The following is a 26589-nucleotide window of genomic DNA, read 5'->3' on the forward strand; positions in this document are numbered from 1 at the left end:
CCACATTGAGATACCACCTTATACCAGTTAGAATGGCCAAAATCAGCAAGACAGGAAACAACATGTGTTGGAGAGGATGTGGAGAAAGGGGAACCCTTTTACACTGTTGGTGGGAATGCAAGTTGGTGCAGTCACTTTGGAGAACAGTGTGGAGATTCCTCAAGAAATTAAAAATAGAGCTTCCCTATGACCCTGCAATTGCACTAACTGGGTATTTACCCCAAAGATACAGATGTAGTGAAAAGAAAGGCTATCTGTACCCCAGTGTTTATAGCAGCAATGGCCACGGTCTCCAAACTGTGGAAAGAACCAAGATGACCTTCAACGGACGAATGGATAAGGAAGATGTGGTCCATATACACTATGGAGTATTATGCCGCCATCAGAAAGGACGAATACCCAACTTTTTAGCAACATGGACGGGACTGGAAGAGATTATGCTGAGTGAAATAAGTCAAGCAGAGAGAGTCAATTATCATATGGTTTCACTTATTTGTGGAGCATAACAAATAACATGGAGGACATAGGGAGATGGAGAGGAGAAGGGAGTTGAGGGAAATGGAAGGGGAGGTGAACCATGAGAGACTATGGACTCTGAAAAACAACCGGAGGGTTTTGAAGGGGCGGGGGGTGGGAGGTCGGAGGAACCAGGTGGTGGGTATTAGGGAGGGCACGTATTGCATGGAGCACTGGGTGTGGTGAAAAAACAATGAATACTGTTTCGCTGAAAATAAATAAAAAATTAAAAAAATTACTTTACAGCTGTGTTGGACTAAAGAAAAATGTGGCCAAGGATAGATTAATTATTATATATTCACTATTATCACATTGATTTTTTTCCCTTCTGATTGTAAGAAATGAACATAAAAAATGAACATAAAAACAGTTTTGTTGGTCTTAAAAGTAGTTTGGGGCACAGGTCATGGCCCATATGACAATTTAAAGTGACTGGATCTTTAGAAATAGCTGGCTTAGGTTTGTAGAAATGGGGATGACCTGAGCCCAGAACCCACATGATTTTGAAAACCAAATAGAATTAATTTGACTTCTACTTAAGAAGAAAAGGTAAAGTAGGGAAGAAAAGTTCTGGATTGTAGGTAGAGGAATCACCCACAAGGAAGGTCCTCAGGAAGAGTGAGATGAAATAAATATAACTACCTGAATAGAAGATAGGATTCCCACCCCCATGACAGAAACCCACACTATTCCACAGAAGAAGGAGTCACTTCAAACTTGAGTCCTCACATTCTGCTGTATTATTGGGTGTACTTCCAAATGCTTAACACTGAATAAACAAGTTGTTTAAGACAGTACAAGTGGTCGACATGTTTGCTGTCAATAGGAAATGTATTTAGGCACGTCCGGATTCAAACATACAAGATCACAACTATTTACCAATTCTTGCTCTCCAGAGAAGTTTCTGATAGGCCAGTAAATTTTTTGCATGGTTCAGATGGACTAATAGAAAGAAATGAAGGAGTAAAACAAGATCACAAGAATAACAGTAGGTGTTAAAACTGAAAAAGTTTTGATGGGATGAAGACACAAATTGGGAAGGAAACTGAAGGGATAAACACTGGATTAAGGAGAATAAAGAGAGGCTGGGAAAAGAAGAGAAGGCTACCTAACGCCTTTGCAGTGCTTGAGAAATACGTGTATAGGATGGGTGAAAATTTGAAATTTGTTGAGTACATGAACTGTGGGTGTATTTTAAATAAAACATTCATCTGAAACTGAAGTACATGGGTGATGACTTGTAACCCGGGTATGGGGAAAGTAGGAGGTCAACTCCACCATTTTCCATTACTATCTTCTAAACTAACTGCTAATGGAGACAAATTGCTACCACAAGCATTTGTTACCATATAATTTAAGACTAATTGTTACATAAACATGTGAGTAAAAATATTAGCCATCGTTAAAAAAATAAATCCTTACAGCCATTTAGCCCGGGGCATTATGATATGGATATGGACATGTACAAAAATAGGTAAAAACTCAACAGTTTCACAGAAGTAGAATCCCATGTCTCATAAGACACTCATTCTTATGTAAAGTGAATAATCCTCAACACCTCACAACTGAATGGACTTTACCAAGTAGAACCCCTTGTGAAAAATTGTACTGAAATGCCAATCACAAAACTATGAAAATGTCAGAAGAGTGGAAGGCAACAGCTCAAAAAATACCACTGTAAGAAACACAAAACACAAATTACAACAGGAAACGGGCAATCTTACTCCAATCACCTCAAAAGTCTCAATGATAATTGAATTAGAAGGAGCCTCAACAGTACCTGTTCCTTCTTCTATTCCAGGAATTTTGACAACTATTCAGAATGAAACAAGACGGAACGCAGAGACCAGCAGAGAACTTCACACCAGCACCAACTCAACGGTGATCACATCTACTCCTTCATCCTCCACACGTGGATCCACTCCAATGGACACGACTTCCCACGACACAGCCACCTCTGGGACAGCAGGCACTACCAGTCCTTCCAGTGTCGGCGACAAGACTTCCACACGGTCAGGAGTGCCCACGTCATCAGCCGCTACCGCTGACATTTCATCCTCTTCTACTGTTAGCAACACACCTGCCATGATCTCAGAGACCCCCACGACACCAGTGTCAAGAGACACCCCACGAGGAATCACAACACACGTGTCGCCATCTGATCAGACAAGTGCAACTCCAGTCCCCTCAAGTGTCACAAGCACAAGTGCACCTGGGGGAACCTCGGCACCACACTCTTCCTTCAGTACTGCTCCAGACACAACAGCATCATCTCAGGACCACACGAGTCAGACCACGGGGACTGGCAGAGAACCTCACACCAGCACCATCTCAACGGTGATCACATCAACTCCTTCATCCTCCACACGTGGATCCACTCCCACGGACACGACTTCCCACGACACAGCCACCTCTGGGACAGCAGGCACTTCCAGTCCTTCCAGTGTCGGCGACAAGACTTCCACATGGTCGGGAGTGCCCACGTCATCAGCCGCTACCGCTGACGTTTCATCCTCTTCTACTGTTAGCAACACACCTGCCATGATCTCAGAGACCCCCACGACACCAGTGTCAAGAGACACCCTGCGAGGAATCACAACACACGTGTCGCCATCTGATGGGACAAGTGCAACTCCAGTCCCCTCAAGTGTCACAAGCACAAGTGCACCTGGGGGAACCTCGGCACCACACTCTTCCTTCAGTACTGCTCCAGACACAACAGCATCATCTCAGGACCACACGAGTCAGACCACGGGGACTGGCAGAGAACCTCACACCAGCACCATCTCAACGGTGATCACATCAACTCCTTCATCCTCCACACGTGGATCCACTCCCACGGACACGACTTCCCACGACAGAGCCACCTCTGGGACAGCAGGCACTTCCAGTCCTTCCAGTGTCGGTGACAAGACTTCCACACGGTCAGTAATGCCCATGTCATCAGCCGCTACCGCTGACATTTCATCCTCTTCTACTGTTAGCAACACACCTGCCATGATCTCAGAGACCCCCACGACACCAGTGTCAAGAGACACCCCGCAAGGAATCACAACACACGTGTCGCCATCTGATGGGACAAGTGCAACTCCGGTCCCCTCAAGTGTCACAAGCACAAGTGCACCTGGGGGAACCTCCGCACCACACTCTTCCTTCAGTACTGCTCCAGACACAACAGCATCATCTCAGGACCACACGAGTCAGACCACGGGGACTGGCAGAGAACCTCACACCAGCACCATCTCAACGGTGATCACATCAACTCCTTCATCCTCCACACGTGGATCCACTCCCACGGACACGACTTCCCACGACAGAGCCACCTCTGGGACAGCAGGCACTTCCAGTCCTTCCAGTGTCGGTGACAAGACTTCCACATGGTCAGTAATGCCCACGTCATCAGCCGCTACCGCTGACATTTCATCCTCTTCTACTGTTAGCAACACACCTGCCATGATCTCAGAGACCCCCACGACAGTAGTGTCAAGACACACCCCGCAAGAAATCACAACACACGTGTCGCCATCTGATGGGACAAGTGCAACTCCAGTCCCCTCAAGTGTCACAAGCACAAGTGCACCTGGGGGAACCTCGGCACCACACTCTTCCTTCAGTACTGCTCCAGACACAACAGCATCATCTCAGGACCACACGAGTCAGACCACGGGGACTGGCAGAGAACCTCACACCAGCACCATCTCAACGGTGATCACATCAACTCCTTCATCCTCCACACGTGGATCCACTCCCACGGACACGACTTCCCACGACACAGCCACCTCTGGGACAGCAGGCACTACCAGTCCTTCCAGTGTCGGTGACAAGACTTCCACACGGTCAGTAATGCCCACGTCATCAGCCGCTACCGCTGACATTTCATCCTCTTCTACTGTTAGCAACACACCTGCCATGATCTCAGAGACCCCCACGACAGTAGTGTCAAGACACACCCCGCAAGAAATCACAACACACGTGTCGCCATCTGATGGGACAAGTGCAACTCCAGTCCCCTCAAGTGTCACAACCACAAGTGCACCTGGGGGAACCTTGGCACCACACTCTTCCTTCAGTACTGCTCCAGACACAACAGCATCATCTCAGGACCACACGAGTCAGACCACGGGGACTGGCAGAGAACCTCACACCAGCACCATCTCAACGGTGATCACATCAACTCCTTCATCCTCCACACGTGGATCCACTCCCACGGACACGACTTCCCACGACACAGCCACCTCTGGGACAGCAGGCACTACCAGTCCTTCCAGTGTCGGCGACAAGACTTCCACACGGACAGGAGTGCCCACGTCATCAGCCGCTACCGCTGACATTTCATCCTCTTCTACTGTTAGCAACACACCTGCCATTATCTCAGAGACCCCCACGACACCAGTGTCAAGAGACACCACGCAAGAAATCACAACACACGTGTCGCCATCTGATGGGACAAGTGCAACTCCGGTCCCCTCAAGTGTCACAAGCACAAGTGCACCTGGGGGAACCTCGGCACCACACTCTTCCTTCAGTACTGCTCCAGACACAACAGCATCATCTCAGGACCACACGAGTCAGACCACGGGGACTGGCAGAGAACCTCACACCAGCACCATCTCAACGGTGATCACATCAACTCCTTCATCCTCCACACGTGGATCCACTCCCACGGACACGACTTCCCACGACACAGCCACCTCTGGGACAGCAGGCACTACCAGTCCTTCCAGTGTAGGCGACAAGACTTCCACACGGTCAGTAATGCCCACGTCATCAGCCGCTACCGCTGACATTTCATCCTCTTCTACTGTTAGCAACACACCTGCCATGATCTCAGAGACCCCCACGACACAAGTGTCAAGAGACACCCTGCGAGGAATCACAACACACGTGTCGCCATCTGATGGGACAAGTGCAACTCCGGTCCCCTCAAGTGTCACAAGCACAAGTGCACCTGGGGGAACCTCGGCACCACACTCTTCCTTCAGTACTGCTCCAGACACAACAGCATCATCTCAGGACCACACGAGTCAGACCACGGGGACTGGCAGAGAACCTCACACCAGCACCATCTCAACGGTGATCACATCAACTCCTTCATCCTCCACACGTGGATCCACTCCCACGGACACGACTTCCCACGACACAGCCACCTCTGGGACAGCAGGCACTACCAGTCCTTCCAGTGTCGGCGACAAGACTTCCACACGGTCAGGAGTGCCCACGACATCAGCCGCTACCGCTGACATTTCATCCTCTTCTACTGTTAGCAACACACCTGCCATGATCTCAGAGACCCCCACGACACCAGTGTCAAGAGACACCACGCAAGAAATCACAACACACGTGTCGCCATCTGATGGGACAAGTGCAACTCCGGTCCCCTCAGGTGTCACAAGCACAAGTGCACCTGGGGGAACCTCGGCACCACACTCTTCCTTCAGTACTGCTCCAGACACAACAGCATCATCTCAGGACCACACGAGTCAGACCACGGGGACTGGCAGAGAACCTCACACCAGCACCATCTCAACGGTGATCACATCAACTCCTTCATCCTCCACACGTGGATCCACTCCCACGGACACGACTTCCCACGACACAGCCACCTCTGGGACAGCAGGCACTACCAGTCCTTCCAGTGTAGGCGACAAGACTTCCACACGGTCAGTAATGCCCACGTCATCAGCCGCTACCGCTGACATTTCATCCTCTTCTACTGTTAGCAACACACCTGCCATGATCTCAGAGACCCCCACGACACAAGTGTCAAGAGACACCCTGCGAGGAATCACAACACACGTGTCGCCATCTGATGGGACAAGTGCAACTCCGGTCCCCTCAAGTGTCACAAGCACAAGTGCACCTGGGGGAACCTCGGCACCACACTCTTCCTTCAGTACTGCTCCAGACACAACAGCATCATCTCAGGACCACACGAGTCAGACCACGGGGACTGGCAGAGAACCTCACACCAGCACCATCTCAACGGTGATCACATCAACTCCTTCATCCTCCACACGTGGATCCACTCCCACGGACACGACTTCCCACGACACAGCCACCTCTGGGACAGCAGGCACTACCAGTCCTTCCAGTGTCGGCGACAAGACTTCCACACGGTCAGGAGTGCCCACGACATCAGCCGCTACCGCTGACATTTCATCCTCTTCTACTGTTAGCAACACACCTGCCATGATCTCAGAGACCCCCACGACACCAGTGTCAAGAGACACCACGCAAGAAATCACAACACACGTGTCGCCATCTGATGGGACAAGTGCAACTCCGGTCCCCTCAGGTGTCACAAGCACAAGTGCACCTGGGGGAACCTCGGCACCACACTCTTCCTTCAGTACTGCTCCAGACACAACAGCATCATCTCAGGACCACACGAGTCAGACCACGGGGACTGGCAGAGAACCTCACACCAGCACCATCTCAACGGTGATCACATCAACTCCTTCATCCTCCACACGTGGATCCACTCCCACGGACACGACTTCCCACGACACAGCCACCTCTGGGACAGCAGGCACTTCCAGTCCTCCCAGTGTCGGCGACAAGACTTCCACACGGTCAGTAATGCCCACGTCATCAGCCGCTACCGCTGACACTTCATCCTCTTCTACTGTTAGCAACACACCTGCCATGATCTCAGAGACCCCCACGACACCAGTGTCAAGAGACACCCCGCGAGGAATCACAACACACGTGTCGCCATCTGATCGGACAAGTGCAACTCCAGTCCCCTCAAGTGTCACAAGCACAAGTGCACCTGGGGGAACCTCGGCACCACACTCTTCCTTCAGTACTGCTCCAGACACAACAGCATCATCTCAGGACCACACGAGTCAGACCACGGGGACTGGCAGAGAACCTCACACCAGCACCATCTCAACGGTGATCACATCAACTCCTTCATCCTCCACACGTGGATCCACTCCCACGGACACGACTTCCCACGACACAGCCACCTCTGGGACAGCAGGCACTACCAGTCCTTCCAGTGTCGGCGACAAGACTTCCACACGGTCAGGAGTGCCCACGACATCAGCCGCTACCGCTGACATTTCATCCTCTTCTACTGTTAGCAACACACCTGCCATGATCTCAGAGACCCCCACGACACCAGTGTCAAGAGACACCACGCAAGAAATCACAACACACGTGTCGCCATCTGATGGGACAAGTGCAACTCCGGTCCCCTCAGGTGTCACAAGCACAAGTGCACCTGGGGGAACCTCGGCACCACACTCTTCCTTCAGTACTGCTCCAGACACAACAGCATCATCTCAGGACCACACGAGTCAGACCACGGGGACTGGCAGAGAACCTCACACCAGCACCATCTCAACGGTGATCACATCAACTCCTTCATCCTCCACACGTGGATCCACTCCCACGGACACGACTTCCCACGACACAGCCACCTCTGGGACAGCAGGCACTTCCAGTCCTTCCAGTGTCGGTGACAAGACTTCCACACGGTCAGTAATGCCCACGTCATCAGCCGCTACCGCTGACATTTCATCCTCTTCTACTGTTAGCAACACACCTGCCATGATCTCAGAGACCCCCACGACAGTAGTGTCAAGACACACCCCGCAAGAAATCACAACACACGTGTCGCCATCTGATGGGACAAGTGCAACTCCGGTCCCCTCAAGTGTCACAAGCACAAGTGCACCTGGGGGAACCTTGGCACCACACTCTTCCTTCAGTACTGCTCCAGACACAGCAGCATCATCTCAGGACCACACGAGTCAGACCACGGGGACTGGCAGAGAACCTCACCCCAGCACCATCTCAACAGTGTACACATCAAATCCTTTTTCTTTCCTAAGTGAGCACACTGGTAAAGAGGGCATTTCCCTGGACACAGGCACATCTGGGACAACAATCTCTTCATTGCCTTCCAGTGTGAGCCGCAGACCTTCATCTTGGTCAGATATCACTCATCCATCCACAGACCGTGCTTTCTCTGAATCTATTACGTCTAGTGATATGGGCACAGCTCAGACCATATTCAATTTCTATAGTTCAACCAGTAATTCTTCATTCTCTCTGTCAGCCCCTGGTTTTCCCATCACCTGGAGTTCCACCATCCCATTCACAGGTCCTTCTACTCCTTTGTCTCTTACCAGCACTTTCCCACCATCCACAGCATCGTCAAGCTCCACTGTGAGGACCCAGACATCAGGTAGGTGGGGTCTCCAGGTTCTTGGTCTCTCAGGGTGGCTCATTTGGCTCAGGTCAGCCTAGTTAAGTGCTTGTGAGAGGATGGTGATCTAGCATTACCAGGCTAGCATTGAGCGCAGGGCCACAGGATGAAGCTAGTGGGAATGTGGTGAGTGATGTGTCACTATTCCCTCTACCCCAGAAGACAGTTGCTTATGTGCAGGGATCAATTTGGGTGTGGGCAGAAGATACAGGAGAGTTTCTAGCTGTCTCTCCCAGCTCCTGAAGTGTATCACTATCTTTGACTCTGCTACTTTCTGACTGTAAGACCGACTCCAGCTTTCTGTCTCTGCATGCCCAGGAACCATCACCACCTCAGTGAGGATAGGCAGCCAGAGAAGGACAACACCATCACCACCCTCAACAACCTCCCAGACCCGTACAGCCTTGTCTCCTAGAACATCCATAGGCACACACTCAACACCTGCTCCAGTCCCTGTCAAGCCCAAGAAAGGTTAGTGATTCTGTAGGTCTGGGGGCTCTCCACATTGCGATGGCGAGAATTGAGTTGGTGTGGGTGCTGAAGTTATGGCAACTTGGTAAGATCTACCAGTGAGAGCCCTTTTGGGTAGCTGGGGGAGCTGGTTCCATGGAACTGCCTCCTCTGGGCCATGGGAAGTCCAGGTGCTCCCATATCCCCTTTAGAGGGGGTGCTGTAACTCCACCTCAGCCTGCTTGCTCATGGACTGCTCTCTTGGATCACAGGCTCTCACAGGGGATTTTGAGACAGTACGAGAGTTGAGTACTGAGGGCTGGCTTTGTACATGGCACTGGGCTAGGAGGGGGAGTTAAGAAATGATGAAGGTGCAGTTTAGTAGGAGAAAGATCTCCTGCCTTGATAGGTGCAATTAGAGGAATAAATGTAGGGTGTTGGACATGCACAATGGAAGGTCCCTAGGGGATGTAGGGGTGTGCTCATGGTGAAGAGGAGGCTTTCTGGAAAGAATGAATAGGAGTTGGGGAAGAGGAAGCATCCCAAGCAGGCAGGAGGGCTTGAAGAGCTGGAATAAAGATCTAGATATGAACAATAGTCCCAATATTGCATGAGGAGGATATCCAAAGCACTTGGGGGTGCTGGAAACAATGGGAAGAGTATTGAGAAATGAGGCTGTTATGTGAGGGAACCAGGGAGGACATGGTAGGATCTGTGTTTATGAATGGTGCTATGGTGTTTGGGGTGTTGGATGAATTTGCAGGAGGCCAGGAGAGTTGTATACAGATACTGTGGTATTCCAAGCAAACCAGGGGAAGGCCGCCAGGAAAGAAAGGAGGAGACCCATTTGAGAAATATTTAGGACAAGCTTTCTTGAACTGGAGCCCAAAGACTTCTAAGGGGTCCAAGGACAAATTCTGGTGGGTCCACCCACTGCATCTAGAGAAATACCATCTTAGGAGATAAGTCTCATTCTAGGAAATGGTTATTTCGATTACTGATCTTCACATTGGAGCTTTGTCTTTGAACCCTTGAAAGAATTACTAGAATCATAATAGATGCAGAATGACTTCTTGGTGTTCTGACAGTAAGACCTGTTTTTCTTCAAAATGGTAAAGGATGAGAGTACCCACTGAAGGGGTAAAATGAAGAGATGGGTTAAATACAAGCAGAGAGGGGGACAGAAGAGTCCTTGAGGATTCCAAGTTGGGTGGAGGGGCATCTTGGGGAAAGCTCTCTGTCAGCCCTAAAGTAGTCAGGACCTGTGAGAATTTCCTGCCCTTCTTTGTGCTGGCCCAGGTGTTCCCCTCTTCCCCTATGGGCCAAGTGTTGGAGATCAGGAGTTTGTCAAGAGGATCTTGGACTTCAACTCGCCACTCTTCAAGCCCCAGATTGGCTTCCCTCTTGGCTTCTCTCTCCGGGATTACCTCTATGTGAGTCCTCAGCTGCAGCCCAAAGGACAGGACCCGTGACCTGTGTTCCCCAGACTCTGCTTCTCTATCCAGGGCTTGGAGATGACCCTGTGACCATGACTATGGTCCAGAGGAAGGAAGAATGCAACAAACAACACTTGTTAGACACCTCCTGTGTCCCTGCCTCTGGCACAGTTTGCATTTATACTCTTTAATGCCTGGGTGCTGACTGAGGAAGACTGAGCTAGGCAAGGCCCTCCTCCCCTCATGGACAGAAGTGTCTTTACCTCAATAGAGAGGTCTGGGAGCCCACTAAGCTCTCCACTGTTTTCAGAGCCTTTTTAATGAGTTTGAATCTCTACTTGGGAAGCTGCCTTTTAATGCTGTTTACATCTTCTATGAATATTTCCTGGCTCCTCAGTCCAAGGACGCCATGTCTCCTGGAGGAGAGACGGAATGGTGGTCGTGGTCCCCATGGGCCTCAGTGGTGGGCATGGGGGCTGGGGCAGGACACACTAAGATAAGGCAACCCAGAGAGGGGACTGAGTGTGGCAATCGTCTAGCCCCCTCTGATGTGGATGGAGCCTCAGGATGGCTCTGTGGGGACTCACCCAGAGGGCTCTGCTCTGTGGTGGGCCTGTTTGTAGATGGGGTTGGCCATGGAAGCAGGGAAAAACCTACCATGTCAGGAAGGACTTAAAACTGAGGAGTGTCCCGTAGATGAAGAGCATTGTGTGAGAACTTTGTAAAGGGGGCTTTCCCAGCAGGCAGGGAGATGAATGAAATGATCTTGTGGAAGTTGTTGACATCTCTGCAGTTCTACCCAGAGAGGTCTTTGGGGGTCACACTTCTGAGGAGCTGGCCCTATGCTGGGATATTTTGTCCTTCCTCCTCCCTCCCTAAACACTAACCAGAAGAACTTTTGTGCCCAGTTCACAGATAATGGGCAGATCATCTTCCCGGAGTCAGAGTACCAGGTTTTCTCCTACCCCAATCCCCCTCGTAGAGGCTTCACAGGCTGGGACCCCGTGGCCCTGGTGGCTCCATTCTGGGATGATGCTGATTTTTCCAGTGGCCTGGGAACCATATTTTACCAGGTGAGACTGTCCAAGTCCAGAATTCAGGATCCCCCAGCAGCCAGCAAAGAGAGACAAAGGGCTATGTGGCGGTGTGTGTGTGTGTGTGCACGTGTTATTGTTGTCCAAGCCTGGGCTCTGTGTGGGCAGGGGATGATGTTTAAATATGAGGGTGGGGAGGAAACAGAGCAGGACTGTTACATAGACTTGGGAATACCCTTTCACAACCATGAAAATACCTGCAGGTAGGACCCTCATTTCCTTGTCTTATCTGCTTTCCTTTCCTAGGAATATGAGACACTCTGTAATGAACACAACCTGCTAGTCTGGCAGGTGGAGTCTTGGATTAGAAAGTTCACCTACACCTGGAACTACAAAGCAAGGTGGACCCTAAAGGTCACGTGGGTCAAAGCCCCTGCCTATCCTGCCCAGTGGACCTTTGGGGTGAGTGAAACAATGGACAGCTCCCTGTGAACCATCTGGAAGTCAGACATCCTAGAACCCTAGGCAGGAGCCACTCTTCTAACATGTGCTCTAACTCAGGGACAGATCACCCCCACCCTGTTTGCTGAGCACTCACCTAGTACTCATTGGGTTGAAACATAGGAAATAGAATTTTTGTAAGTCAAAAATGGCTGGCTATTGGCAATTGTATATATATGACTCAACCTGATATTATTATCCACATTTTAGAAGACGATGGTTAGAGAGGTTAAGCAATCTGCTCAAGGTCACCCAGCTGGCAAATGACAAAGCCAGGCTTGGAACTGAGGCTTTCTGACTTCCAACTCTGGCTCTCAGTGGCAGAGCCATCCAAGGGCAATGGTCAGCCTACACGGTGTCCTCAGTCTTCCCCCAGGGATTCAGCTCTTACAGCCCTTGCATGGTCTAGTCACCCACTTCTTCATTGGTTCAATGAGTTCATTGGTTACCTACTTCGTTCAAGCAGTTCTTGGCATCTGCTTCCAGAAGACCTCCAGTATCTGGAGGACCTTTGTGGACATTTGAACAATGTGCTTAAAAATATCCCAGAGGAAGCTAAATAGGCCTCCCTTGGCTCTCTGGGGTGGTGGCTAACCTTTCTGAGTCCTGAAGCTTTTCTACACAAACTCTCTTCTCAATGGATCCTAAACCAGAGCCTTTTATCACCCCTCCCTGGAGAGAAGTCACAAAGAAGGCAGATGCACTACGACAGGCACTTTGATCCCCAGGGTGAAAGCTGTCCTGCACCATCCCAAACATTTTCTGGGGAGGTCAGGAAAAGATGATGTGTGTGTCCGGGTAGGGTGGTGCGGAGGGTGATGGGACACCAGGGAGGAGACCCCAGATCTCTTGCAGGCAACCCTATGTTTGTCTCCAACCGACCTCCAGACCAACACCTACCAGGCCATCCTTTCCACGGATGGGAGCAGGTCCTATGCCCTGTTTCTTTACCAAAATGGCGGCATGCAGTGGGATGTGAGCCAGCGCCCAGGCAACCTGGTCCTCATGGGCTTCTCCAGGTAGGACGGGGATGGGCAGTCAGCACTGAGCAGATACAGGAAGTGGTCCAGGGCAGGATTTTGGCTGCACACCCACTTCTAATCCTCCCAGTACAGGCTGTGAATCCTTCTTGCTGATGTTTCTGACTCACACCAACTCCAGCTCCCACTTCTTGCTGTTTCAAATTAAAAGATGCCCATTCACCTGCCATTCTCTTTCCCAACCCAATCCCCAGGCTTCATGATAATTCCCAGAGCTTTGACCTCTCTGATTTCTACTGACATTAGCCAACCCCTCTTGACCTCTCAAGTATCATAGTAATACCAGCCAACATTTATTACACAAACTACTTAATATGCATTATTTTATCTAATTATCACAACCCATGAAGGAGATACTCTTTACTACCCATTCTACAGGTAAGAAAACGGAGGTAAAAATAGTTCAGTAATTTGCCCAAAGTCACAGAGTTGGAAGTGGCAAAGCAGGAACTTGCACCCAGATATTTGAGGCTGAAATCTGCCTTCCTGAATTCTGTTGGGCTGAGCATTAGTCCCTCATCTAGGGGAACCAACAGCTTATGTGGGGTCAGTGGGAAAGACAGAGAGTAGAGGGAGGGAGCCATGGACGGGGCCATGGATTCCTGTGTGTGAAGGTGACTCGGTCTCTGACAACAGTTCTCAACCACTATTTCCAGATGCTGATGTGTGCAATCAGTTGTAAAGGTCACATGATGTGTTATTGGTCATTGATGCAAATTCTCTTGGATGGTGTTCAGGGTTTCCCCTATAATTCCATTGCTTTCCCTTGCTTTTTGATGTGCTGTGAAAGAGAAAGAAGAAGTAGAATTATTCCACCAGCTAGGGATTGCCCACCCTCCTGAGTAGCGCACGGAGGGTGTCCCACCCGTGTGCCTCACCTATCCTGTGGCAGAGAGGAGGAAAGTCAGGAGTCACTGCTCAGAGGCAGAGACTGGCTCTTAGCATCACGACGTCCGGTCCCCTCCCCAGCCCTCTGTCCAATCCCCCCATTGAAGGGAAACTCATCAGAAGGCCTGAACCCTGTTGTGTGCACACCCCGCCTTATGCACACTTCTCGAAGTCAGCGGTCAGCTATAGAATAAATCAGAGCCTTCCTTCCCTTTGCGCCCCCCCATCTCTGCCCTCTCCGGCTTGTTGCTGGGAGTCAGAGATGCCGGCTGCCTGATGAACTGACTGTGTAATGACTGGTATCTAATGACTACCCACACTGAGTGACGATCTGTCCCACTGGTGGCATAAATGTACAACTAGACCCAGAGGAAAGACCCCATGTGTGACGGAGGCATGCGATTTTTTCCCTTTGCCTGCAGTGGAGACGGGCATTTTGAAAACAGCCCACTGACATCCCAGCCACTGTGGCAGAAGTATCTACCAGACCAATTCCTGAATTCCAACTCAGGTAAAAGCGTCACTTCTTCACACACGAGCTGGACTCCAATCCTCTCTGTCCTCAACTCCAGGAGTTATGAGAGTCCTAGAGAGGCAGCCCTCTAGCATCTCCACTGCCCCAGGGCATCCCCCACACAATCTGACCCACAAGTGCAATCAGGACTTGGCACTACCCAAGTGCATCTGGTACCTTCTGTGCCGTCACACAGCGCAGTCCCAGCCGGGACTATGTCTCCTCCCTGGGATGAGCCAAAGCCAGGTCTCTCAGTGGGGGACCAGATCCTGGAAGTGGGGACAGGGCTGTGCCAGGAGGTGGGGATATGAATAGGCCGTTAGGTCCAAGTGTCCTGTCCCAGGGCTGGAATAAGAACCCAGATGAGAGCCCCGCAGGCAATCTACTGGGGGGAGATACAGAAATCTGGCATTCAGCCAGTCATCATTTATTGAGCACCTGCTGTGTGCTAAGAGTGCAGGAATAGGAAGGAGGCAGAGAAAAAAAAGGAAAAAGACTGACTATGTTTGCTCTCAAGGAGCTCTCACTCTGTTAAGAAGGCCAGGGCTTCTGTATCAGGAGGCTCCATGGGACATGACTCAATCTGTTGTCCAGAGGCCCCAACAGGACAGAGATTATAGTTCCCAAAATGTGAGTTGAATGTAGGACAGTTTAGCATTGGAAATCAGCCATGTAGATTGTGAAGCATAAATCTACTTCTCTTTGCTCTGGGACAAGAACTTTTGGTACATGGAAGCTATGTCAAACCGTGGGTGCCATCTTGTGGAGAGAACATCCCTGTCAGATTCTGGGCCATTCTATCAAGATGCATCTTCTTGTGACCTAGAGGGCACAGTACAATTGTGTGTGTGTGTGTGTGTGTGTGTGTGTGTGTGTTGGGGAAGAATATCTGATTTGTTTCCCATGATATCAGGACATTGTAGAGAAGATAAAATAATTATTTTTTCAAAACCTTAACAAATTGTAGTTATCTTGACAATTTCTTCTTTTGTGTGGGAACAGGGTCAAAAATCTAATACATTATATCATGTTGTGTCTTATTGGACTCTGGAGGCCCCTTCTCATTCCTGGCTTTTGGGGTGGGCAGTATGTAACCTACAGTTAAAGCTTAAATTCAAGCCCCTGGCAGGGTTTCTTCTCCCAGTTACTTGTCCCTTCTGAGGATGGCTTCCGGGCCCAGAGGATGCTTCCTCAGCCTCATGGTGCTGGAGCAAGCCCCCAGCTGGCTGCTGTTCTGGCTACTTTGGCAGTCTGTGCTGGGGGAGGGGGAGGGTCGGGGATGAAAGCCAAGGTCTGAGCTGGTGGCTGGTGGCACCCCTTAGTGAGATAAAGGATGCATGAGGAAGGACTTTTTTGGGGAGATGGGAAGGCACTGGAGTTCAGAGGGCAGATGGGAGGGTTGGAAGATTGGTGGACGGAAGCTCAGGGCTGGGGTTTGGCTCTGAGTGCATGCAGGTGAGTCCGCTCTGCCCAGCACTCGTCCCAGGGTTTCCCTCTAAGATCCAAGTTTTAAGGGCCTCTGGATGTCTCATAAAAGGGGCCAGTCTGAACTGTGTCCCTTCCTTGGAGTTGCTGTCCAGAGTCGGGGGGGTGCCGCGGTGGTGGCATGAGGAAGGTGTATTGATGAGTTAGGCTGCTAAAGCAGAGAGCTTGTGGCCCGAGGCCCTGGGATAACCCCTCCTTCCTTTGCTGCTCTAGGCGTCCGGGGCCTGCAGGTCTATAGCCTACACGGGGAAGAAAGGCCCAACTACCGTCTCCGGTGCCTGCAGTGGTTGAAGAGACAGCCTCGGGGGCCCACATGGGGCTGGAACCAGATCTCCTGCCCTTGCTCTTGGCAGCAGGGACTATGGGACTTACGATTCCAGCCCATCAGCACGGGTGATGCCCCCTTCCTGTCTCCTGGGTCATCCCAAGAATCCCATAAGCCCACCCACCAACCCTCTGCTCGTACCTGACCTATCCTTTCTAGGACCCCTTCGCCCCCCCACCCGAACCCCCCACCCCATACCCGCCCCTACCCCTCTCTCCAGACCTCTGGGCCTGAGCACGTCTGTCCTTGTCACAGGCTGGTGGGGCCTCGGCGGCAGGCAGCTGTGCAGCTTCTCTTCCTGGCGCGGGGGCGTGTGCTGCCGCTACGGGCCCTGGGGCGAGCTCCTCCAGGGCTGGACAGTGCATGCTCCTTGGCAATTTGGTACGTGTGTCTGCAGAGATCTCATCCCCCGCCTTCTCTGAAGCTCTCTCTACTCTTCTCCGTCAGAGACCAGGCCTGGGCTCCCAGCCAAGCAGTGGGACCTGAAGAAAGAAGCCTTTTGTCCCCATTCCCTCCCAGCTGCCTCCCCTCTCTGGCCACTAATTTCCTGATCTTGTAAGGTTGGGAAGATTCCAACATCCCTTCCAGCTGACCTCCTGGGGATTTATGATGCAGTGCCTCTCGCCCCATCTTCACTTGGCTCCCTAGCCCCAGACAAGAGTGGAGACTTCTCTCCAGGGAAGGAGAGGGGACCGAGTCTGACCTTGTCCCTCTGGGTCCAGATCCGCTGACTGTCACCTCCCACAGAGACCCTCCAGAGGAGCTAGAGAGCACAGGGTTGGGGGACTAGGGTACTGTGGCTCCCCCCTCTGTCCCCAGCCACCCTGCTACCTCTGACAATCACAGCAGCTCCCATGGTTCCCCAGACCATCAGTCACGGCCTCCCAGGGGCACTCAGCCCCACCCTTCGGAAGAGAAAGCCCTTGGGACACAACCCCGAGCCCCCCGGGTACACCTCTGGGGCTCTGCTGAACACACAGCTCTGGCAAGCCTACAAGGGAGACAGTGATGGTCAATGGTCCAAGGCCATGGAGCAGGGCAGGATCTGCTCCAAGTTGTGCTCGATTCCCGTGTCATCCTGCCTCGCCAAACCTTCCACCAGGCTCTGTCTCCCTCCCACATGCCACTCTTTCCCCCAGACCAGGAGCTGGAGCCATGGGACTGGTGCTGCCGCTGGAACGACAAGCCATCCTTCTGTGCCCTGTACCACCAAAGGCGGCCACGCATCGGCTGTGCTGGGTACCGGCCCCCGCGGCCCGGTGAGGCTGCTGGGGCCCCACAGGGCTGAGCCCGGGTCACTGGGGAGGGACAGCAAGCTTCCTGGGGCAGGGCCATGGCCACCAAGTGGAAACGGTCTAGTGTGTGGCCGGAGGCAAGCAGGGGCTTTGTACCTGGCGTTGGGGAAGGGGTCGGGGGGCGGGGATAATGATGTGAATTTGGCAGAGGCACAAAAGTGAAAGAGGGCCTCTGGGGATGGTTCTCTACTCCATGAACATCTCCCAGGCTTCAGTCAGTCTGGACGCAGTGGGGGAATCCCAGACTCTTCCCTGGCCAGTCGTGCCATTGTGGTCTCTTCCTTTCTTCCAGCCTGGATGTTTGGGGACCCTCACATCAGCACCTTGGATGGTGCCAACTTCACCTTCAATGGGCTGGGGGACTTCCAGCTGGTCCGGGCCTGGGATGGAAACTCCTCGTTTCTGCTGCAGGGCCGCACCGCCCAGACCGGCTCTGCCCAGGCCACCAACTTCGTTGCCTTTGCAGCTAAATATGACACCAGCCAACTGAACCCCATCACAGTAAGTGAGGCAGGGGCCCCAAGGAGGAGAGGAAGAAGGAGGAAGGGGATAGGACAGTAGGGAGGGAGGACATGTCTGGCCAGTGCAGTGGTTCAAGAGTCAACCCTAGAGACAGTGGGATTCGGGTCAGAGCTCCGTCAGTCATGTGATCCCGAAGAAATGACGGAACTCGCAGTGACTCAGTTTTCTTGTAGCAAAATGGGGAGAGTAAAATTACCTACCTCACAGGGCTCTTGTGAGATTTAAATGAGATTATCTGAGAAATGTTGGAGAGGGCTGTCACTGAGATGGTCACAGTCCCTTCAAAGGTAGCTGACACCAGGGAGCTCCAGCCCGGCCCCTGCTGAGCCCTCTAAGCCCTGAGCTAGCACAACCTCGTGATCCCTCTACCTCCCTCTTCCTCCGGGGCTCGAGTCCAAACTCTCGCAGCCTTCTTTCTCAGCTTCTGGGCCCACCTGCAGGTCAGGCTTAGACCCCCTCCAATTCCCATCCAGGTCCGATGGCTCCTTGAGCCCAATGACACAATCCACGTGCAGGTCAATAACCAGACTGTGACATTTGAGACTAACCATGAAGACCCAGAAGGTAGGCTGGGAGCAGCCGTCAGCCCCCTTTTGCCCGGGGCGCCCAGTGCCCGGGAGCAGCACAGAGGCAGGGGCATGGGGCGGGGAGGGCAGGGAGGAGGTCAGCAACCCCGCTTCACCCTCTCTTCTTTCAGCAGCTGGGCCTGGGTGGCTTCTTCACCTAGGAGTCAGGCATTGGGCTTTCCCTCCTCACATCTCTCCTTCCTCCAGGGCAGTGATAGCCTCGTGCCCATCTCTAGTCCCCAGGAAGGAGGGGGTGTCCTGTGAGTTTGGCTCTGGGCCACCGGAGAAGGTATCCCAAGGCCACCCCCCTCACTGCTCTTGGAGTCTCCCCTCTGCACCTTGACCCTTCACTACTGCCAAGTCTTGGGCCCACAGGGTTCCAATGCTGGTTTCTTCCTCTTCTGTCTCCCAACCTTCCAGACCGGGAGATGTTCAACACCACTGGCATCATTGTGACCCGCAATGGCTCGCTGGTGTCAGCCACCTTCGATGGGACCGTGACCATCTCAGTGATTGCCCTCTCCAACATCCTCCATGCCTCCTGCGGTCTCCCGGAGGAGTATCGAAACCGCACAGAAGGCCTCCTGGGTGAGAAGCAGGCAGGATTCCGAGTCTGAGGCAGCGGCAGCAGAAAGAGCGGGGGCCCCAGACCACAGGCAGCTGCCAGTCCAGTTGGCCTGTGGGTGTCCCAGGCTGAGCTGCTCTTCCTCGGCCTCCTGGGAACAGAACCCTGAGGCTGTGCAGAGGTGGGGAGGGACGAGGGCTCTCTTTAGCTTGCTTTCAGCCTCACTTTTTGTCATCATAAATCTCCGGTTCCAGGACAGCTGAGGGGGCTTTGAGGATGGGCTCTGAGGAAGGTAGAGCCAGCAGCTGCCCGTTCCCTGCCTCCAGCCCTACTTCCCCTCCCTTCTTCCTCCATTTCCCCCTCCTCCATCTCTGAGACAGAGGGACGGGCTATGAGGTACTGTCTTCCCTGCCCCCCGCCAAAAGGACCGAACCGAGAACAAGCACAACTGGAAGAGGCTTCCCAGGCCCCCTCCTCCCCGTCATACCCTGAGTGTGCCCCCACTGGATGCTCCCCAGGGAAGGGGAGAGCCACAGACCCTGGGTGGCCGACCTCCTACTCTGACCCTCAGGAGTCTGGAATGACAATCCAGATGATGACTTCAGGATGCCCAACGGCTCCACCATTCCCTGCAATAGCACCGAGGAGTTGCTTTTTCAATACGGAATGACCTGTAAGTCTGGGCCTCAGAGTCCTCGGGGCAGATGCGGCCGAGCTGGGATGAAGGAAGCATTGCCTCCCTCAGCCTGTGGGAACCAGACCTCCATCCTTTGTGAGGGAGAGGTGGAAAGGCCGGAAGGAAATGCTGAGGATTCTGGGGCCCCCCAGATTTTTCCCCTCCAACCCCATCTCAGCTGTGTTTCTTTTCCTGGAAGAGAAGACAAGGGCAGTGGTGGCCCTCACTCACTAGAGTAGGGATTTGCAGCCTCAAAAGCCAGAAGTCACTCCCTCCCTCCGCATCCCCCTCCCTCACCCCAAGGCGTGTAGAGTGAGGGTAAGGTGTGGACACGGCCAAAATCATAACTGGAGACCCATCCCTGCTCCCCCTGCCATTGCCTCCATATGTTATAGGGGAAATCAGTGACACAAGTCTCCTTGGCAAGAGAGATGACCACCTGCCTTCCAACTTCACCCCTGTCTTCTTTTCCCAATGGAGGGGAAACGAAACCTCGGATAACAAGCTGGTCTCCGAGTGTGGTGGAGACGAACAGTGCATCTACGACAGCCTGGCCACAAGAAACACAAGCACCGGCCTGAGCACGAAGACGCTCTTCAGAAGATACCAGCAGATGAACACCACCCTCAGTAAGTGGCATGAAGCGGAGGGAGGCGTTGGCGGGGTCAGCTGGCAGATGAGGAGCACCCCCCCTTCATGACATTCCTTCAAGCTGCACATTCAAAAAAATTAACAGATTCTTTCGCTCTGTTATTCCTCCCACGACTCCCCAGCTCACTCTGTGATGACTTTCAAAGCCCTTTCCAACATGACCCCAGTAGCAGTCAAACTCTTCCTCTACTTCAGCCCCACTGGCTTCTCTGCGTTCTTCAAACCCACCAGGCTCACTCCTGACTCCAGACTCTACACACGCTGTTCTCTGCCCAACACCCTTCCTCCAGACCAGCCCCACGCTCACCCCTCACCCCCTTCAAGGCTCTGTGCAAATCGAATCGCTTCTCAGCAATGCCTTTCTTGGCTAGCCTGTCTAAAATTTCACATTCACCCATACTTCCTGTTCACCTTCCCTGCTTTGTTTTTCCTCCTTAGCACTTACAACTATCTAGCGTATTTTCTAACTTTCACAGGTATCTATTTTTATTATTTGTTTCCTGCTGTGTCCTCACTACCTAGAACAGAGACAGCCATATATAGTAGGCGCTCAATAAAGGTGTTAAGTGACTGAACGAATGAATGAATAATGACATGGAAATAGCATTTCCACTGTATTCCTCTATTTCCTGACATCTGGAAATTAGCCCATCTGGAGATTAGCCTGACCATTTCCAGCCCTCTCCCAATGGGAAAACTCTGTGGTGGTCTGAATGGCCCTAGTCTCTGATTCACATTATACCATGCCCAGCATAGCACTCTGATTAGGAAGGAACTTGACCTGACCCCATCTTGGGGGGGAAGAGAAAGAGAAGCTAAATAGAACCCTGTCCCCCTCTACAGAGATCTGAAGGCAGGTACACAGAATAATTCCTGCTTCCAGAGGTGGATCAGAGCCCTGAGAACGCCTCACACAGACCAAAGACTAGACAAAGAGAGAGGAGGCCTGTGAGGCAAGAAAGTGTCTTGCCCCAAACCCCGAATCCCCTCTTTGTGTTTCAGATAAGTACCCACCCTCTATCAAGGGTCAACATGTGGTGGAAGCCCACATGGGGCAGACCACGCGGATTCAGTACACCAGCCACTCTAAGAACGTCACATTCACTCTGAGGAACAGCAGCACTGACTTCAGGATCTTTGGTAAGAGCTCTTGGCTGCAGGAGGAAGGGACGAGGTCAGAGTCAAGCTGGAGGTAATTTGGCATCATTACACGCTGGGGAACTTCATGGCACTTTTCCATCGTTATAACCAGGACCAGCATTTCTGAGAACAAGCCCTCTGATTCAGATAGGTGTCCCCAGTGAATCACAGTGACGGCCTTCTGGCAATCTGGCCAGCTAGCTATGCTGCTTCGGGGCCCATACAAGTGATTCAAAGGTCATTTCACCTCAAATCCAATGACATGCAATCATCTTTAGCCAGCTTTATGCAATCACCAAATTATTAGAATAAAGTATAACAATTTAAAAAATACTAATCTACAGCATTTTCAAATCTCTTAAAAGAAGGATATAAAGTGGAACAGGGTTTAAAGATACAAATACCTTCATCCGGTATGTTTCTCATTATTTTTATGTTGGCCAACCATGTTTGCCTAACTTTATCTGTCCTTGTGGCTTTTCCGAGCTGGGACCAAGCAAAGCCTCATTCTCCCTGTCAGTAATGGTGTGGCGACCCCCAGTCCTATAACCACGATCTGGGTCAAAAAGTCAAAGCCCACAGGATGCAACTAACTTCTGTGGCGAGCACCGATTATGCTAGTGACTGATCTTTGCTAAACCAAAGCCATCGGGGACCTTACTTAAAGCTCAGAGCACCCCCCTCTGCCTCATTCTCTTTGTGAGTTAGAAGGACTTCTTTGTGGGCACCCTCCCCGGTGCTAACCAATGGCATCAGGAGATTTTCCTTCTCCCCTGGGCTCCTCTCCTGCAGAGGGACAGCCCGGAAGTTACTCTTATCTGTCCCCTACTACCAACAACTCTCAAACCTCTGTGTTAAGGACACTTGCTTATTTTCTTGGACACTGTAAGTAAGACAGGTTTGGATCAGAAGAGTCCTTACTGATATGTAGCAATGTTTTCACTGTAGTCTGGTGTCAAAGGTCTACAAAGTGCGATGGGTGGGCAAGAAATCAGGGCAAGGGATGGGGCTGCCGGGAAGGGGAAACCAGTTTCATGTGCAGTGTAGCCTGGAGCAGGGGCAGGAAGATCCTAGGTTTATGGCCTTATTCTCTGTCCCTCCTGGATGTCCCAGCCTGAGGCAGGCACAGGCATGGTTGCCCTTTGGGGTTTCTTCAGGGGGCAACTGCCTTCCTCCGTATGGAGTCCCACCCTACAATCACTTAGTGGGGCTCATGCTACCTCCAGCTTGGCGCATGACCGGGATCATTCCAGGAAACCAGCCTAGCTTGAGGAAAAGCCTGATGACATTTGAGGGGTGATCTGAGAGAGGTGTGGGAAGGCCAGCATCAGCACTCGGGCTGTCAGATGCCAGGATGTGTCAGACCGCACAACAGTCAAGGCTCCCAGCTCTCCATGGTCTTGTCTTCCCTGGGGCAGAGAATGGGACATTGCTATGGACGCCAAAGTCGTTGGAACCATTTGCTCTGGAAATTCTAGCAAGAAACGTCGAAGACAACTTGTCATCTGTACTCCAGCCAAAGACAGTGGTCTGTGCCTGCTGGAAAGAGAGCCAGTGTGTATACAATCTGACCAGCCGGGTGGGCGGTTCCTCCCTGGAGGTGAGTGTTGGGAGGAGCAGGGGAGGGAGGTCTCCTTGTTGAGGGGAAAGGCAGTGGGAACTGAAGGGATGTCATACTTCAGTCCCACTGTGGTAACGGGTGTGTTGGGAGCTGTGGTAGGCAAGGAGTGTCAACACCAATTTCAGGTTTTTTATCTCCTAGCTCCCATTCTGCCAGGTTTACAGGAAACATCTACCTCAGTATCCTTTAAAACTCCCCAGGGGTTCCCAGCTTCACAGTTCTAAAGACTCATTTATTTATTTGAGAGAGAGAGAAAGCAAGTTGGCGGAGGAGCAGAGGGACAGAAAAAGAAACTCAAGCAGACTCCCTGCTGATCAGGGAGTCCAACCGGGGCCTCGATCTCACAACCCTGAGATCATGACCTGAACCGAAATCAAGCGCTGGGTGCTTAATCGACTGAGTCACTCAGGCACTGCCCCTCCTCCCCCCACCCCAGACAGTTCCATGGTTCTAGAACAAGGCATGGAGAGGTAGGGGCAGAAAGGCATCGTTGTGGTCCCTGGGCATGAGACTACACAGGTCACAGGTTCCATGTTCCCTCCTCTTTGGTCCCAGGGAGGTGCTCTCTGGCTTCTGTGCCCCGCTCAGACACAGAAAACCCAAGTTCCCATCTGCCCAGAAGTACCACACAGCCATTTCTCTCTGGGGTCTCTTCATTATGGTGTTGGGAAGAGAGGGGCATGACGAGCCCAAACCCCTTTGTTTTCTCTTTTACTGTCTCCTTCCAGCCAAAAGAAGGATCTCTTCATTTTGGAGAAAATCTTTATTTATACAAGTCTTAACCAAGACAGCTGGCCTCAGTCTATGAATCTTGCCCCCTTTCTTTTTTTAAAATTTTGTTTTGTTTTTCTTATTTTGTTTGGATTGTAAAGCAGGAGCCATAAAGGAAAGTGTCTGCCTGGCAGTACCCCACCATCCCCTTCAGCCCTTACACACAGCCTTCTCCTCAAGAATGAGCAAAGAATTCCTACTTGAATGGGGTAGAGGTAGAGAAGCCCGGGGGTAGAAGATGGGAATTAAGGTTCTAACTGTGAGAAACAGATTAAAATCAATATATCATTTTAAGTATCCCAAAATATCCGGTCTTGGAAGTAGAAAGTGTTGGGGGTGGGTTGCATTTCAGGGAGATTTCTAGAGTCATCTCCATAGGGGTGTCAGAATAGAGAGGCCAGGGGGCTGGACAAGGTTTGGGGACTCGGTACCTGCCTGCGCCATTCTTCCGGTTACTGTGTGTTCTCACAGTGCTTAGCAGTGTGGTTCTGCCTTCTTGGTTGAGGAGGCAGCAAGGGAAGATGGAGCAGGAAACTGAGCTTCTGTAAGATCCAGTTTTCAAGGGATGGTAGAGTATTTATTTAACCCCTGTCCTACTCTAAAAAGGGCTTCCGGCAAGGAGATATGGTGTGGCTGAGATCCCAGGGCTGGCACCAGGTGGAGGGGCCGGGGGTAGGGGTGTGGAGGGAGGAAAGGCCGGGGGAGGCCCAGTGGGCTTGGCAAGGATATACAGGACCACAGCCTGGTCAAGAAGGTGCTCAGTAGATGTTGGTAGAATTAAGACAAGGACTCGAGGTCTGTGGGTTCTCAGACCAGAGGGGTCAGTACAGAAACACCCAGAAGCCTTCAGTGGTCCAGCCTCCTGGCTACCCGGTAATCAGCAACCCGTTCCAGGTGGCCAGCTGCAAGTGTGACAGGAACACCTTTGGCCACTACTGCGAACGCTCCAAGAACCTCTGTGAGGAGCCTTGCTTCGAGAGTGTGCAGTGCATTCCTGGGAAGGGCTGCGAGGCCTGCCCTCCACACCTGACTGGGGATGGACGTCACTGTGCAGGTGAGCTGGGGACAGGGCTCCGGCAGGAGGAGGCTCTGGTGACAGTGGATGCCAGCAGGGCCTGGGGCATGGGGCAAACCATTTCTCTCCCTTTTCCGGCAAGTGTTTAGAATACTCAATACAGTTGGCTATGGTAAGGAGGTCAGGATGTCCAGGGAGGTGTGAGCCTGAAGGAGAAGAGATTGTGCACTCCCCGGGGGAGTGGCGAGGGTGGGGCAAGCTGAGGTCCTGATGGGGGAAACCCAGGGCAAGAGACTGAAGATGGGCTGGTGGGGGGCGGGGGAGGGCAAAGCAGACTTCCAGCAGCAGCCCGGGAGCCAGAGGCAAGCTGGGGCTCTCAGGGTCCTTGTGTATCTTCAGAGACACAAAGCTCAGCATCTCCACATCTCAGTTGGGACATCTAGGGGGCTGCCACGGGCATCTGGTGGCAAGGGTGAGTCCTCTTTTTGAGTCTTCCTCCCATCCCCTGTTCCTTGACCTCTGAGCCACTGGAGTCCTGCTGAGGGTAATCACTGGGAGACCTTCACTAAGCCCCCTACAGTGCTAGGAGGAATTCTAGAGGCTCCCGTGTCTTCTGAGAGGCCAGAGCGGGTAGAATATAAGGCAGAAGAAGGAATGGAAGTTCAGAAAGCAGATGTGCCGTTCTCTCAGCCGAGGAACTTTCTGGAAAAGGGGGAAGGATAGTTCGGGGTTCAGAGCAACTCAGAAGCAGAATGTGGACTGAGTGAGCTTTGGGGAGAAAGAAACCAAGCCCATCCTAGAAGGAGTTTCTGTGGGCTGGGGCCCCCCAACAGCTGCCTCACCTGGTCTGCTGACCCCACCCCTTGCTCCCTCCACAGCTCTGGAGACCTCTCCCCTCTGTCAGGACAAGTCCTGCCCTGTGAATTACTGTTACAATCAGGGACACTGCTATGTCTCCCAGGCACTGGGCTGCCAGCCCGTTTGCACCTGCCCCCCGGCATTCACAGACACCCGTTGCTTCGTGGCCGGGAACAACTTCACTCCAACCCTCCATCAAGGTACCTCTAGATGCCTTCTGCCTCTACAATTCTCTCACCCTGAGGGGAGACGAGGGACCTGGGTGGGGGAGCAGAGCTCGGTTCCTCCAGCTCACAGGGCAGAACCTCAGATCTCTCTCAGGTGGGCCAAAGTTTCCAGCTCTGGAAGCGGGTGGCAGTGGGAGGAGAAGGGGAGTCAGGAGGGGGGCAGCTGCCACAGCACGAGTCCCAGGCCTCAGCAGTGCACTTTAGGAAAGACTGGAGGTGGCCTCATGGCCCAGAGAGTCAAGAGTCAGAAACCTTGACCACAGTCGGAAGGGCCC

The 26589-nt window shown here is 52.2% G+C and overlaps 1 protein-coding gene across 1 annotated transcript in view; it reads left to right on the plus strand.

Moving 5' to 3' along the window:
* The window catches only part of MUC4 (mucin 4, cell surface associated), a gene marked incomplete at both ends in the record, with an annotated part of 53862 nt that overhangs the window by 22301 nt on the left and 4972 nt on the right, over window positions 1-26589 (plus strand). Inside the window, 17 exons of the mRNA XM_080806228.1 lie at window positions 10484-10617; window positions 11529-11693; window positions 11961-12116; window positions 13044-13174; window positions 14506-14594; window positions 16296-16475; window positions 16663-16788; window positions 17547-17666; window positions 17995-18203; window positions 18698-18788; window positions 19211-19378; window positions 19927-20028; window positions 20427-20660; window positions 21685-21822; window positions 23241-23422; window positions 25109-25268; window positions 26108-26287. Of these exons, the coding sequence (XP_080662354.1) occupies window positions 10484-10617; window positions 11529-11693; window positions 11961-12116; window positions 13044-13174; window positions 14506-14594; window positions 16296-16475; window positions 16663-16788; window positions 17547-17666; window positions 17995-18203; window positions 18698-18788; window positions 19211-19378; window positions 19927-20028; window positions 20427-20660; window positions 21685-21822; window positions 23241-23422; window positions 25109-25268; window positions 26108-26287 (2565 nt within the window). The remainder of the gene's footprint in view (window positions 1-10483; window positions 10618-11528; window positions 11694-11960; window positions 12117-13043; window positions 13175-14505; window positions 14595-16295; window positions 16476-16662; window positions 16789-17546; window positions 17667-17994; window positions 18204-18697; window positions 18789-19210; window positions 19379-19926; window positions 20029-20426; window positions 20661-21684; window positions 21823-23240; window positions 23423-25108; window positions 25269-26107; window positions 26288-26589) is intronic.

This window comes from Martes martes (genome assembly GCF_963455335.1).
Source record: "Martes martes genome assembly, chromosome: 1".
NCBI classification, from domain to species: domain Eukaryota; kingdom Metazoa; phylum Chordata; class Mammalia; order Carnivora; family Mustelidae; genus Martes; species Martes martes.